The sequence below is a fragment of the Orcinus orca genome, chromosome 5, assembly GCF_937001465.1.
Source record: "Orcinus orca chromosome 5, mOrcOrc1.1, whole genome shotgun sequence".
In the NCBI taxonomy this organism is placed as follows: Eukaryota; Metazoa; Chordata; class Mammalia; order Artiodactyla; family Delphinidae; genus Orcinus; species Orcinus orca.
This window is the reverse complement of record NC_064563.1, coordinates 143,910,405-143,925,434: the sequence shown is the minus strand read 5'-3', so window position 1 is coordinate 143,925,434 and position 15,030 is coordinate 143,910,405. Positions and strand designations below refer to the sequence as shown.

At 45.3% G+C, this 15,030-nt stretch overlaps 1 protein-coding gene across 1 annotated transcript in view; it reads left to right on the top strand.

Annotated features, from left to right (window-relative positions):
• Nucleotides 1–15,030, top strand: part of DSCAM (DS cell adhesion molecule) — a 753,301-nt gene that overhangs the window by 638,493 nt on the left and 99,778 nt on the right. Inside the window, exons 17-18 of the mRNA XM_049709686.1 lie at nucleotides 7,176–7,416; nucleotides 9,175–9,321. Coding sequence (XP_049565643.1) covers nucleotides 7,176–7,416; nucleotides 9,175–9,321 — 388 coding nt within the window. The remainder of the gene's footprint in view (nucleotides 1–7,175; nucleotides 7,417–9,174; nucleotides 9,322–15,030) is intronic.

Here is a 15,030-nt window from a genome sequence, read left to right as displayed (position 1 = left end):
AAAATGGAAACATTGTCCAGATAAAATAGCTCTTCAGAAGCTATTTTCCTCCCTGATGGGGTCTGGGAAATGAAATGGACCCCTCCCAATGCTGCCTAAATCTCCCATCTTGATAGGTTGGCCGCCATGCTACATGACAGCATGGAAGCCAGCTCTCAACTTGAACCCACATGTCCAGGCTGGGGCACACTGCCTGAGAGCTCCCTCTGAACTGACTGACCCAGGCCTCTGATCAACAGCTGCATCCTGGGTCTGGAGTCCAGGCATCTCTTCTGTCTTTATACCCTGCCCATTAGATCTTTATTCAGTAAGATATAAATCTTAGGTCATTCTTACCCATCACTTTTTTACACCTCATAAATGCTCAGAACCATTGTCTTCTTTACCTACAATAATTTTTTTGAGAATGTCCACTGTGCTGAAGTCTTGATTTGGACAGGGTAGTGGGTCAGATTTCAAACATTTTTTTAGGAACTCTTTTGCTCTTGGCGCTTGCAATCAAGTTCTTGGAGACCAGACATTTGATATGTTAATGGTGACCATAGAGGAGATGGATGTGGCCAATTCTTGCTGAGCTGATGGTGGTTGGGTGAGTGCCAGTGGAGACCAGAGGAAGGAGAGGACTCCTTGGATGGAGATAGTCAAAGGAGGCTCCCCAATGAGTTGGAAGTGGAGCTGGCCATGGAGTGAGTCATGTATCGATAGTGGAAAAAAGGAAGAAGTGCATTCTCTGACTGGGGCTTTCATGAGATGAGAAAGTGTAAGAGAGTTGGAATCCCCATGCTTAATCAAGCAGTCAAAGAGAATCCTAGGTGGAGGGACATCCAGGAGACATTAGTCTGGAAAGACTCCTGTAGGCTCAAATCTTACAACAGGCACTGTTGAGATTTGGGGAGAGGGAGGGCATGATCAAAGTGGCTTCTTAGGATACTTGTCTTCTCCAATATCTTGCAAGCCAGATTCAAACTGTGTTTAAAGACCCCTACCTGATTCCTTCTTCTACGTTTTGTCCTACCCCACCATTAACTCCAATCTCTTAGTTTCATGAAAGCAAACAATTATTTTTGACCCACTTAATCAGTTGTTCTTTGAGGCTATTGATATAGCCTCAACTGCCTTCCCACCTGGATGTTCTCTCTTTGTGCATCAGCCAGCCGTTTCCCTTTATTCCAAGTAGACACATGCTCCAAGCAGAAATGTATCATCCAAAACAACTTTTAAAGTAAGGGGTATTACGTACTAACTTGTCTTTGGGTGATATGAAGCCCACTACCAGACAAATGGATTGAAGTGCTTCCACTGCTCCATACCCACGTCCCCTGCTGGCTTGTTGTTCATGTAACTCAGAGAGGTCCCCAGAGTCACTTCAAAAAAAGTTGGAACTTGCACCACAGCCCTTAAATTCCCTGCACTTAGTGTACGAAATCCCTGCACTTATGGATTTTTAAAAGAGATCTGTTTTCCAATATGTCCTCAAGAATTTCTTTAATGTTAACACATTCCTAAATTTACATCTGACTATTCAACCTACAAATGAATAGTAGAACTTAAACTTTGCCTGTTACAGTTAGAATTTTTGCTTACTTTTGTGCATGAAAACAATACTTTCTCTTCATGTGATTTGCTAGATTTTTCTTTGATTAAAAATATTTTGCTTAGTGTAACTTTACAAACCTAATTAGCAAGTGCTTCAAAAAGGAGAAAAGTTATCTGGGGCTCTGTGAGTGGTGGAAACTAAATACATCTCTTGGAAAAACCTGGGTTAGAATTGCAACTCTACACTTACCTTCTTCATCTGTAAAGAAGGATAATGAGACTTCTTGGGGTTGTTGTGAAGATAAATGGGGAGATATACATCTCACCTATTACACTGATTGGGAAAAGCAAGTGCTCAACAGGTGAAGGTGATGGAGGTGGTGGAGTTGGTGGAGGGATAGTAGTAACTGGTGGTAGTGATTTTGGCCCTGAGTTAGTGTTGGAGGTGATGGTGGTAATAGTGATACTTAGGGTGATGTTTATGTCAGTGGTGATGGTGGTGGATGTATTGGAGTCATGGCAGTGATTTATTGATGGAGGAGGTGATAAGGATGGTGGTAAAGGTGGGAGAGGTGGCTGTGGTATAGAGTAATGGTGGTGGTGGTGATGATGGTGATGATGCTGGTGATGGAGGTGGTGGTGATGTTGGTGATGATGCTGGTGATGGAGGTGGTGGTGATGCTGGTGATGATGCAGGTGATGGAGGCGGTGGCAGTGATGAAGGTGGTGATGATGATGGTGATGTAGGTAGTGGTGATGATGGTGATGGAGCTGGTGGTGATGATGGTGATGATGCAGGTGATGGAGGTGGTGGCAGGGATGAAGGTGGTGATGATGCTGGTGATGGAGGTGGTGGTGATGATGGTGGTGATGCTGGTGATAGAGGTGGTGGTGATGATGGTGATGATGCAGGTGATGGAGGTGGTGGCAGTGATGAAGGTGGTGATGATGATGGTGATGGAGCTGGTGGTGATGATGGTGATGACGCTGGTGATAGAGGTGGTGGTGATGATGGTGATGATGCTGGTGATAGAGGTGATGGTGATGATGGTGATGATGCTGGTGATAGAGGTGGTGGTGATGATGGTGATGATGCAGGTGATGGAGGTGGTGGCAGTGATGGAGGTAGTGGCAGTGATTAAGGTGGTGATGATGATGGTGATGGAGGTGGTGGTGATGCTGGTGATGGAGCTGGTGGTGATGATGGTGATGATGCTGGTGATAGAGGTGATGGTGATGATGGTGATGATGGTGATGGAGGTGGTGGTGATGATGGTGATGCTGGTGATAGAGGTGGTGGTGATGATGGTGATGATGCAGGTGATGGAGGTGGTGGCAGTGATGAAGGTGGTGATGATGATGGTGATGGAGCTGGTGGTGATGATGGTGATGATGCTGGTGATAGAGGTGATGGTGATGATGGTGATGATGCAGGTGATGGAGGTGGTGGTGATGATGGTGATGATGCTGGTGATAGAGGTGGTGGTGATGATGGTGATGATGCAGGTGATGGAGGTGGTGGCAGTGATGAAGATGGTGATGATGATGGTGATGGAGGTGGTGGTGATGATGGTGATGGAGCTGGTGATGATGATGGTGATGATGCTGGTGATGGTGGAGGTGGTGATGATGGTGATGATGCTGGTGATAGAGGTGGTGGTGATGATGGTGATGATGCTGGTGATGGAGGTGGTGGCAGTGATGAAGGTGGTGATGATGGTGGTGACAGTGGTGGTGGTGATGATGGTGATGATGCAGGTGATGGAGGTGGTGGTGATGATGGTGATGATGCAGGTGATGGAGTTGTTGGCAGTGATGTACGGGGATGGTTGTCTTGGGGGCATGAGGTAGTGGAGGTGGTAAGGGGGGGCAGTGTGCATGTAGGTAGTGGTGATGGTGATGGTGAAGATGTGGTGGTAGAGGTGGTGAGTATTGATTGGTGGTGTTCACCGTGGTTGTGGTGAAGGAAGCTACTGTTGTAACTGAATTAGAAAGAGAAATAACCGAGAGATGATTTCAGCACACTAACTTTTATGAAAACAGCTTTATTGGGATGAAATTAACATACCATCACATTTGCTGTTTTAAGTGTACGATTCCATGTTGTTTTGTATGTTTACAGAGATGTGCAGCCATCACCAGAATCTAATTTTAGATTATTTTCATCACTCACAACAAAGCCCATACCCATTAGTAGTCACTCCCCATTTCTCCCCCAACACAATCCTTTTTAGATGGTTTTCAAAACCTCTTAGGGCCCGCATGCTGTGAAATCAAAAGTGCATATTTCATTTGTAAGAAAAATCCATCGCTTCTTTCTCAGGTGCAACAATTCATTCTGCATGATAACTAGCGATTGTATTAGAGCCCTGGAAAGAAATGTGTGAAACCACTGCTACCTTCAAATAACTCACCACTCTATTCATACATATCTCTTCAAAATCAGAATATTAAGAAAACTGGAGGAGAGCTCTCTTCTTTGTTTCTTGTGATAAACACAGTCCCTTGCATTACCATATTGGATTTCACATCTAAAAGAATAATAACCAAAAAATCCTATCTCATTAACAGTCAACTGAAACACAACCTTTTTGAAATAAGATACCCAATAAGTACCACTTCTGGGACTTCAGTCCAATAAACAAACTTAAAAACAGATGCACTGTATCACAGAGGTTCATCTGTGGTAGGAAATAAGTTACAAAACAACATCCCAAACAAAATTTTTGGAAAAATGAGTCAATAAAACATGGAATATGATTTTTAAAAGCTGGAAGTAAACATGAAAGTATGATCATAATAGCATATTAAATAAAAATAATCAGTCACTAAATTGTAGAGTATGAAGACAACCATGTGAAAACCAAAAACAAACTTCAATTTCACTTAGAGAAAAAAACATATCAGAATTTGAATAGTGATTACATAGGAATGGTGGCTGTATACTTTTATTATTACAAAAAAAACTAAAATAATTTTCTACAAAATATTTTGCAGAAGAATCTAATAAACAAAAATAACCTTCGTGTCACTCCAGAATTAGCAGGACTAAAATTTTGTTCTAAGAAAAATGTAAAGAATGTTCTATTTCTTTTGTACAAAATATTTAAACTGAAGAGGACAAAAACCACTGTGTTGCCTATCCTATTTAAGCAGTTAGAATGTGTTTTCACCCTCAGAAAGTGAAAAGAGGAAGATTTCTCCACCCACCTATCTGTGCAACCAAATCACGGGCATGATTAATCCCCGCAAACCCAGGAAGGGAAATGTCAGCCAGCAGGTCCCTCTGCTTGTAGAAGATTCAGCTGAATTGGGTGCTGTGAGTGAACATTTTCTCGTGGGCATTTGCCTCCACTCCCTACACCCCCTACCTGATCAGACTCCATAGCTCCTCTCCTGGGATCCTGACTTGGCACCTTAGGGAGACTTAAATTGTCACAGGGAGCCCGTTGAAAAATTAGAATGTTTTTTAAACTTAAACAGTCCTTTATATTTGGGTGACCATATTAAACATTAAAAAAACTTTGTGAAATAGGAGAAATGTCTTTGTTTTATATTTGACTTATCCATGGCTTTTGGAGGGAAATTGATTTTGCTAATTAGTCCAATGATACAAATGCAATTCAGTGGTTTAGGTAAAACAAATTCCAGGTAATGGAATTCTCGACATCTGAAATCTTTGGATCCAATTTTAAATCAGAGTGAAAAGTTGTAGTTCGCCAATGCAAAAGCAGGAGCGCATAGACACTTGCTTATAATAAGAAAGGGGTGTGCTTTTGTGTCAACGTCTGACTGCCAACTTGACTGAAGAAGTAATGGTTTCCAGGCTGTTTCTTTGATACCTATTAGCACCATGTAAATGCCTGAAATCAGACGAGTTGTTGAGAAAGGCAGTGGCATCCAAGAAAACCACAAATGAGGAAACTCGCCTGAAAAAAGAAATGTGATTTTACTGCTCTCGTATAACTCAGACAAACACCCAAAGACAGCTGGCGACATTCATGACGCGGGGGGCTGGCGTGGTAGGCAATCCACAGGCGTCTGCTGAATTCATTCATGGCGCTGTCTGTCCCGACCTTCTTCTGCCTTCTTCCTGCTGGTGGTCCAGCCTCACCCCACCCCCATCCTGGGCACATCCTCTCTGTCTGCCATTCCTCACCCCTGGGCATTCAGCAGCCCCCCCCAATCCATTCCAGCTGCTCTGTCTCTCCCACCCCACACCCTCCCTCCCCTTCTGGAACCCTGGCCATCCCTCCAGCCCCGCCTGCGGTCAGCATCTTCTGACTGCTTCAGGCCACACTCATTTTGCCACTTTCGAGAAGCCTGCTGGCCTTCACGGTCCAGTACCACACACCTGAACACTTCAGATTTCTCTGCAGTTTCCTGAGTGCGTATTTCCTCTCTCCAATGGGATTGTAAGCATTTTCAGAAAGATTTTCAGAGTCCTAAGAGACCTTAATCCACGGTTTGTACTGAAATACACATGTACACATACACATGCACATACATACACATATCTGCTCACACATATGCACACACAGACGTAATACAAATACACACACTCAACACACACACACACACACACACACACACACACACACACACACAGCTGTTGATTGCCTGAAAGCCTACCACACCTTTATTACTTTAGAGCATCACTTTGATGCTGTTCTTAAAACATACTTGAAAAAAGTCTGGATTCTTAAAAAGTCCAACGTGTCAGCAAAAACTGTTCTGTTTTTGACTCGTAACTCTAGCCTCACCTTGCCCATCTTAAATCACCATAAAATGATCCCCGAATGACTCAGGCCTTAATGAAAGAGGTTTGCCTTCCTGCCAGGGGTGGACTCCCCTTCACATCCAGCTTTCGACGTGCAAACACCTTTGTTCTGGAATATTCCATTAGAGTATAAGCTCCATGAGGGCAGGGACCTTTTTTAAAAAAATCACTTCTGTTCCCCAGTGCCTGGAACAATGTGACAGAGTTCCGTAGATTTTGCTGGGTGAAAACACGAACATCAGTCTCCCCAGGTGATGGTTGGTGTAGGCAGAGGTACCACAGACGCAATCCATCTTTCCAAACTTCCCCACCGCTTAGAGAAGTCGGCTGTCCTGGCAGCATGAGCGGGAGGGGCTGGGAGCACAGGCTCTGTGGTGGATTCCCCTCCTGTCCCTCATGTCTGTGGGACCTCCTGTGTCAATGAAGGTCTTGGTGGTGCTGTGTCCCGGGGCTGCAGTGAGGGTTGGGCTCATTCGCGCAGGTAAAGGCAGAGCACCTGGCCACGAGCAGCCTCTAGGTATGAGTTTGCTGCTACTATTACTATTACTACTGCCACACCTGTTATGATTATTTCCACGCTTATTCAATTTCATTTTTATTTGCCTAAGAGGAGGGCAGGTGCCGGTTTTCCTCTTGTCACACCTCGAGTGTTCTTTTTGGTTTGATTGTTTAGCTACTCACATTGTACTTGGTAACTTTTCAACGTCCAAATTATTCATGGAATATAATTCGTAGCTTGGCCATAGGTATACAGTAGGATTAACCAGCTTTCGAACAGGTTTAAAGCATCCGAAAATAACATTGTTTTTTACCAAATCACAAACAGTGTTCTTTAGTGATTCTTCTCTTTCCTGTTTAGGCTCCCAAGAAACATCTGCAAAATGGGATTATCCGTGGCTACCAAATAGGTTACCGCGAGTACAGCACTGGGGGCAACTTCCAGTTCAACATCATCAGTATCGACACCACGGGGGACAGTGAGATTTACACCCTCAGCAACCTAAACAAGTTCACCCAGTATGGCCTGGTGGTGCAGGCCTGCAACCGGGCCGGGACGGGGCCTTCTTCTCAGGAAGTCATCACCACCACCCTCGAGGATGGTAGGTTCCAGCCGCTGCTCTGGGTCCCCAGAGCCTGGCCGCCTTCGGGCTTTGCAGTGACAATGGCATCCAGGCCGGCAGGGACTGGGGGTTCCGGTGGGGAAGCTGCCCTGATTAACTCGTGGGCTGCCTTGGTTCGGTGCCCTTGACAGACCTTGATTGCAAAGCCAAATCCATCCCTTCTTCAGCATCCTTCTCCATCAAGCCCAAGAGGTGGGCTTTTCCCGCGTGAAACCAAAGCTCTCCCTATGACTGCGGCAGTCTGAATGTAGAAATCCGATTTTCTAAGACTTTCTCACAAATCACTGTAAAGGAGGATTTTTTCTTTTTCTTTTTTCTTTCTTTCTTTCTTTCTTCTTTCTTTCTCTTTCTTTCTTTCTTCCTTTCTTCTTTCTTTCTTCTTTCTTTCTTTTCTTTATTTCTTTCTTCTTTCTTTCTTTCTTTCTTCTTTCTCTCTCTTTCTTTCTTTCTTTCTTCCTTCCTTCTTTCCTTCCTTCCTTCCTCCCTCCCTCCCTCCCTCCCTCCCTCCCTCCCTCCCTCCCTTCCTTCCTTCCTTCCTTCCTTCCTTCCTTCCTTCCTTCCTTCCTTCCTTCCTTCCTTCCTTCCTTCCTTCCTTCCTTCCTTCCTTCCTTTTTTTGTGATTGCTTTTTATTTTCAAGCATTCTGAGACCAGAGAACAGGAATGAGCAAGCTTCCTTGGAGCAAATCTCACGGTGACTGTGCGCCCCCTAGTGGCCATAAGGCATTAATGTACCCTCCCACCTTGACCACCTAAGAGCTCACATTCTCCAGCAATGCTTGAAAGGAGAGAGAACCCTAGTGTCCGGAAGCGCCATCTTTTAGGTGCAGAGGTCAGATATAGGGTCAGCTGTAGGAGTAGGGGATAGATGCTTCCAGCAGCAAGCTCGCACGGCAGTTGCCTCTCGTGCAACTAGCCGCTGGGTCATAGGTTTGAGAGCACACATGGTGACTTGTATCTATAATTTCTGAGCGTTTTCACAGGGAGAGAAGTCTTAGACAGCTAGAACCCAGAAGTCCAGGCTTTTCTTTCCATCTTCATAGTCTTCGCAGGCGTGGTTAGATAGACCTTTGGGTTTTCACGTTGATGTTCATCTTTCACTGATGTTTGCAATTCAGTCACTATTTTGCCCCCTCTCCCAGCCACGACGTTTAAGGTTTGCATAAACCCACATGAAAAATACTTCAAATATCCTTCTAGCCTGTATCCTAGTCCATTTTCGCTCTTTCCTCTGACGAATGGTATAGTATTGAAAGGGGCCCTGCTGGGGATGGGACAGTGAATACGATGACGTGTCTGCTTTGTGGCACTTTCAACAGTGAGGCTTTCAATTTACATGCCAGGTATTACTCAGTATGAGGAGATGTACTGTATAAAGTACATGTAACTTACAACAGTAACTTTCAAGGGTAATGGGAAAATAAGCCAGACCAGCAATGGTCTTTTACTCATGCAGTAGGATCAGAAGTGTTCTCAACTCCATAAGCCTGGGGCTTAACAGTGAAGCAGTTATTCTGGAAAGAGAGACAGTGGAAGTCATATGAAGTCATTGCATTTTACTGAGTTATCATAATATTTGCATAGAGGAATGGTACTCATTTTTTCCCTTAATTTGGGGGATTGAGAGCAATGTTTTATTTTCCTGTACTTTGAACTATTAAAGTAATGTTGCTTATTCAATATTGCTTTGCTAATTAAACCACCCACGGTTATTACAGATTCTAACTATCTAATTTCAGTGCCCAGCTACCCCCCCGAAAATGTCCAAGCCATAGCAACATCACCAGAAAGAATATCACTGTCCTGGTCCACACTTTCCAAGGAAGCCCTGAATGGAATCCTCCAGGGGTTCAGAGTCATTTACTGGGCCAACCTCATGGACGGAGGTAAGGGGGTTAAACTAGAACTTGGAGTTTGCCCCAAAGGATGCGCCATGGAATTTGCAGACCCCCTCCTCCTACCGTGGGATTCAGCACAGGGTGGGCAGTTCTTTATCGATGGGTACTTTTCTCCTTTCCCCTCGTCTTTCTGTTATCTCATATCTGACATTTTTAACAGGTGTGCACAGCTGTTTAAATCATATACCTTCAAAAAGCAATTTGAAGGATAGAAGGGGGTGGCACTTGGGGAATCTAGGAATAGATGTGTTTTCCTAATTATGAGTATCTATGTCAAGCCTCTGCAGGCAGCACCAAAACCTTGATCTGTATCTAGAAAGTTCTGCGTGATGTGTATCCTAAAAGGCTGACTTCCTCCTATTCCCCGATAGGACTCAGCAGGGAAAATCCTTAAGCTCCTGTAGTTGAACTAGAAGGGGTTCAGGAAGAACGCCAGAGCCAGAACACCTTGGGCGGAGGAGCGTTGTTCCCACGAGGAGCGCTTTCATCCCAAACCCTGCACTTTTGTCCCCTCCTTTTTCTTTCTTCCTCCTTGTATTCCCTCTCTTCCTTCTTGTTTCTTTGTGATTTTTTTTCTTCTTTCAAGTTGTAGGACAAAATTCTCCAGTTTGGAGGCAAGACTTGGCACGAGAGAGGGTCAGCTCAGGGAGTGGCAAGATTGGGGCTCCAAGTGTCTTGAGCAGAACAGAGGCCTGACGTCACCGAGCCAGGCTGAGCCCCGCTCCAGGAGCACGACAGGCCCACCCTGAGCTACAGCCCCTAACAGGAAAGGCTCTGCTCTCTGCTTGTGGCCCAGGACTTGGGTGGCCCACAATTGCACCCTGCCCTGCTCCCCATATCCAGCCCCCAGGGGTGCCTCCCCTCTGGTTTGGGGCTTCCTGCAGCTCTTCTGACTGTGGGTCCTCTGAGTCTGGGCAAACACAGAGGCCCCCAGGGCATTTCCCACCTCTGCTCAGGACCACCTGGGTCTGCTCTGCCAACCCGGTCGCTTTCCCCACCCAGGTAATCAGAACACACTGGGCCTCAGAGGCTGCAGGGGTTCCACTACTGGTGCCAGAATAAAGGAAGGAAGGCAGCTTAATCTGCTAAGTAAATAGCAGAGTTCCAGGCTTAGCTGTTTACATCTGCAGCCAGACTTGTGTCTCAGAACTGAGGACCAGATCTGATTCCCTTGATGTCGAGGTAGCGCTTTTCATAGTGCCAGCAGTGGGAGACATTCTGATTCGCCTTCTGGGCGCCCCCGAAGCAGAAGTGTTACCTGAGCAGCTACTCTGTGCTGAGCTCCTGCTTCGCGCTGAGGATGCAGCATCTGCCCCGATGGATGCTCTAGCCTAGTGAGAGTGGGGATAAGTGCTGCATACAGAACCTCCAGCCCAGTAAGGCACAGCCAGCCCCACGGAGGCACAGAGTTAAACAGATGATTCCCTTCACCTCCTCCCTGCAAACAGAGCTTTAAAACTCCCATAGAAGTAAAATACGGAGCAACGAAAAATTTCAAATTATCTACTTTACTGACACAATACAGTAATAGATCATTGCATATACTTGTTCTGGTTTCTAATCCTCTTCTTGAATAAGATGAAATTAAACACCCTAACATACTCACCTAAAGGCAGTGTTACACTAAAATCGTCCTTTTTTGTTCTTGTTGGAAACATTTCCATAATCCGGTGGTGACTCTTCATCACATTTTCACATTTTACTCATATGTGCTAATAATGCCTGTAAGCACCTTAGTTCTACGATGGATGATCTGGTTAATATCGTTCGGTCAACTTTACACTTTAAAGCTTTAAAAACTTGAACATTTAAAAACATAAAAGTCTTTAAATAAAGAATGCTTCGGGCTTCCCCGGTGGCACAGTGGTTGAGAGTCCGCCTGCCGATGCAGGGGACACGGGTTCGTGCCCCGGTCCGGGAGGATCCCACGTGCCGCGGAGCGGCTGGGCCCGTGAGCCATGGCCGCTGAGCCTGTGCGTCTGGAGCCTGTGCTCCGCAACGGGAGAGGCCACAACAGTGAGAGGCCGGCGTACCGCAAAAAAAAAAAAAAAAGAATGCTTGGAAATGCATACAGTTTCTAAAGATACTTTTACTCACTGTATGAAGACCAAGGTGATGTGCTGAATGCCTAATGTAGAAGTACTACACTTAATCTCCAAAAGATGGGAAAGAAACCCTCAGAAACCTATGAACAGTCATTCCTGACCTGCTACCTCTGAGAAGTGACATGTATGCACTCGCAGGGAATTTCATGGAATTACTGGATTCTTCTGCACAAGCTCTTAGATTGCAGCCGTGAGGTTCCCACAGACACACAACACATAGTGATCATGTAAAGAACTATACCTGCTAAGCTTGAGGATACACCACACATACATACGCACACACTCACTCGTGCAGGCCAAGAGAGAAAGAGATCGTTACTACTGCTGTGATTAGCAATTGCCCCAAATACTTTGAAAAATATGCATTAAAAAGCATTTTGTTATTGTTAATATGACCAGATAAAACTGGTTAATATATTTGATAGGACAGGTTAAATGTACAATAGGTCGGTGAAATTTCTGAGTATTTTATAATCTGAAAGTCAAAGAATTTTTAAGACCTGACAGAAGCAGTTAGTCTAAGATTGCTAGGGAAATGGCACACTTTGAAAATCCACTATTTCCATCGGAATTGGAGCTGCTTTTCAGCCCTCTGTCTTTCTTCAAGACAAAAACGACAGATTCTGAATCAAAGCAATGTTTAAGTGCCAACCAAGACTTTTGCTCCAATGCTGGCAGGTTGAGGAGGTGCTTGGGAAAAGTGATTTCCACCCCTATTTTGATTTCTTCCTTAGACCCTTTAAGAATGAAGAAGGGTGTAAATAAATACATAAAACTATTTTGTTTTAAAATATGAAGTTTTTCTTTAAAAAACTTTTTGTACTATAAATGAATTCTGAATTTATTTTCTATATTAATTTCATATTATTTTACTCATGATTTCAACTGAACACTATTCTTTACTCCCCATATATTTTAAAAAATTTATTTTATTGAAGTATAGTTGATTTACAATGTTATGCTAATTTCTACTGTACTGTCCCATATATATATATATATATATATATATATATATATATTTTTTTTTTTTTTTTTAATGACTCCACTGGGGCCGTGAAAAGTAGGTGATAGAAATCCGTGTTTAAGCCATAAAAAAAGAAAAGGAGCTTGAAAGAACGACAAATGAAGCACGCTATTTTGAATTTGGCTTTTTTCATAATTTTCCTTTTTACTTCCTCTACATTGATGAGTCAGGGACATACCCTCCCAGCAGAGAGAATGAGGTGCTTTTGTGGTAGATTCTGGGGCACAGGTAGTTTTTAAAAATCCTTGGGGGGGTAATTTTGAACAGGGGTTTGGACTGCTTTCATATTCATGGTTCGTGATAAATTAGTTCATCCAAATAATATGAACCCCAGTATGAGTCAATAACCAGGTACCAATTCTAATTAGTATGGTAATTCATGAGCGGGTGTAATTCTTTTGTGTCAAGCGTTGCTTTCTTTTAAAAGATCAGGGTGTCCCACTTTGCCCTTCTCCCTCTTAACTGTCCTCTTCTCCATCACTGTGTCTCACTGGGGAACAGCCCTGTCCCATCGGCACAGCACACCTTTCCCCTGCACTGTAATTGGAGCTCATACTTCCCCCATGACGTAGAGACCCTGGGTCCTTCTTAAAGATAAAAACAAAAGCATAAAACCAGAGGCCCCAAGAGGTCACATGATATAGTCAATTCCTCATTATTAGCCCTGCATACAGCCCCGTGGAAGCCCCTCCCCTGAGTTGCATTTTCCCTGACTGTGTGTGTGTGTGTAATCTTTGGCATAATGTAGAAGTTCCTAAATCTGAAAAGATCTTGATGAGATCTATACTTAAACTTTTTCCATTAGCATTTGAATTTTTTAACCTACTCCAATTGACCTGTATTATCTATGTTCAGGAAAATGAACATTATAAATGAATAATATAATGGAAAGAGGTCTGATGGTCACCCAGGGCAGACTTTTCCTTCACAGGAGAGAATTTCTAACCCATCTGAGGGTAACAATTGTCAGCTTTCCAAATGCACAGTGACCACACAGGAGCAAACATTTTCTTTCATTTTCATAAGCCATCTGCTCCGGTTTCTAGATTGTGGCCCCTAAAAGTCTGCCACCAGATGGTCTCCCCCAGAAGACCACAGGTATCTTTGGGGGGCTGCGCCCTTTGCTCTTCTCTGCCCCCCCAGCAAAGCATCCTGCCCCCAGAACTCATCCACAAGGTGCCCAAGGTGGGAACAGGCGTCGGGCTCCTGTTGGGGTCCGGGGCTGTGTCTGTGCCCATTTTTCCCATCCCCTCACAGCCCTCATCACACACAGGGGTCCCTGGCATGTGAGTGACAAGCCTTGGCTACCCCCTGCTTTATTTTAAATTCAACTATCCTGCTATGTCCAGTTCAGCCCTGATCCTTTTGATGACGAAAAGTAAAAATAGTCACCATAATCACCAAACAGCTGGCCACTAATCTCCGAACTTCCGTGCAATATGCCAGAAGGACAAGAGGAAAGAAAATCAAAGAGCAGGAAGAGGAAACCAGCTGGCAGAACCGCATCTCATCCGGCCGCCATGCAGGCCCACCGGGCGGCCACAGGGAGTGGCTGAGAGTGGGGACCGGGGCCGTGCGGCCACGCCCTGTGGTGCCGCGGCCCATGCTCTCGGCCCCCGTGCTCGGCTCCGCGACCTGGGGAAGCTGTTGAGTCTCTGCCTGCCTCAGTTTCCTCTCCTGTAAAATGAATGGGTTGTGGAAACAGGAGCATGGTCATGCTGGGTAAATGAGTTAACCTGGGAACCCAGAACCCAAGGAAGCGCGCACGGCGTGTCAGCTGCCTTTACTGAGGCGAGAGAGCGCGAGAGACCCTTTCGGGCAGCCTCACTGTGTGCACTGTGTGCAGAGGTGGCCAGACACCAAGGAGGACTCCCTCCTGGACCCCGTCAACCAGCCCAGTTCTGAGTAACCGGGCACAGCGGGCACGGGGACGAGCCTGCACCAAACATCCCACACACGGCCACTTGCCCTAAAGGTCAGCAGTCCTCAGGCCCCTCTCTCCTTGTCCATCAGAGCACCCGTGGCGGTACTTAACACACCACCGTGAGTTTTCTCAAACTGCCGTGTATCCTATACCTCAGATGCGCCAGCAGAAAGGTCCATGTTTGCACGTCATTAGCTGATCCCACACCAGAACGTGAAGTCGTTTTAGCTGACGCCACATTCCTGACGCGTCAGCCGGAGGGTTCACTCCAGGTGACAGGAGGGGTTTGCTGTGCTGCCGTCGCTCATATACTTAAGTTAGGTGCTGAGAAACACGTCTACCTTAAAGGAGTTTGCTTTTGTAAATGGAAAAATGAAACTCGACTTGTAGAAGCTTCTGGATGAGCAGTTAGAAGGGTCTCTGCAGAGTGAGCATAGTAGTCCTGGCTCCCTGGGGCCCGGGGTGTGGGAAACCTGCTTGGGGACAGTTCAGGAGGGCAGCCACGGTGCCAGCGTTGGGTTTATAACACTTAACTTGGAGTGCATTGCTGTTTTCCAGACCGATTTTCCACCCTGTGCTCTGTGGCAGTTTGGTGCAAATGACCTTTTCCAAATGCCGCAGAGCGTTGGTGTCACATGAAGACT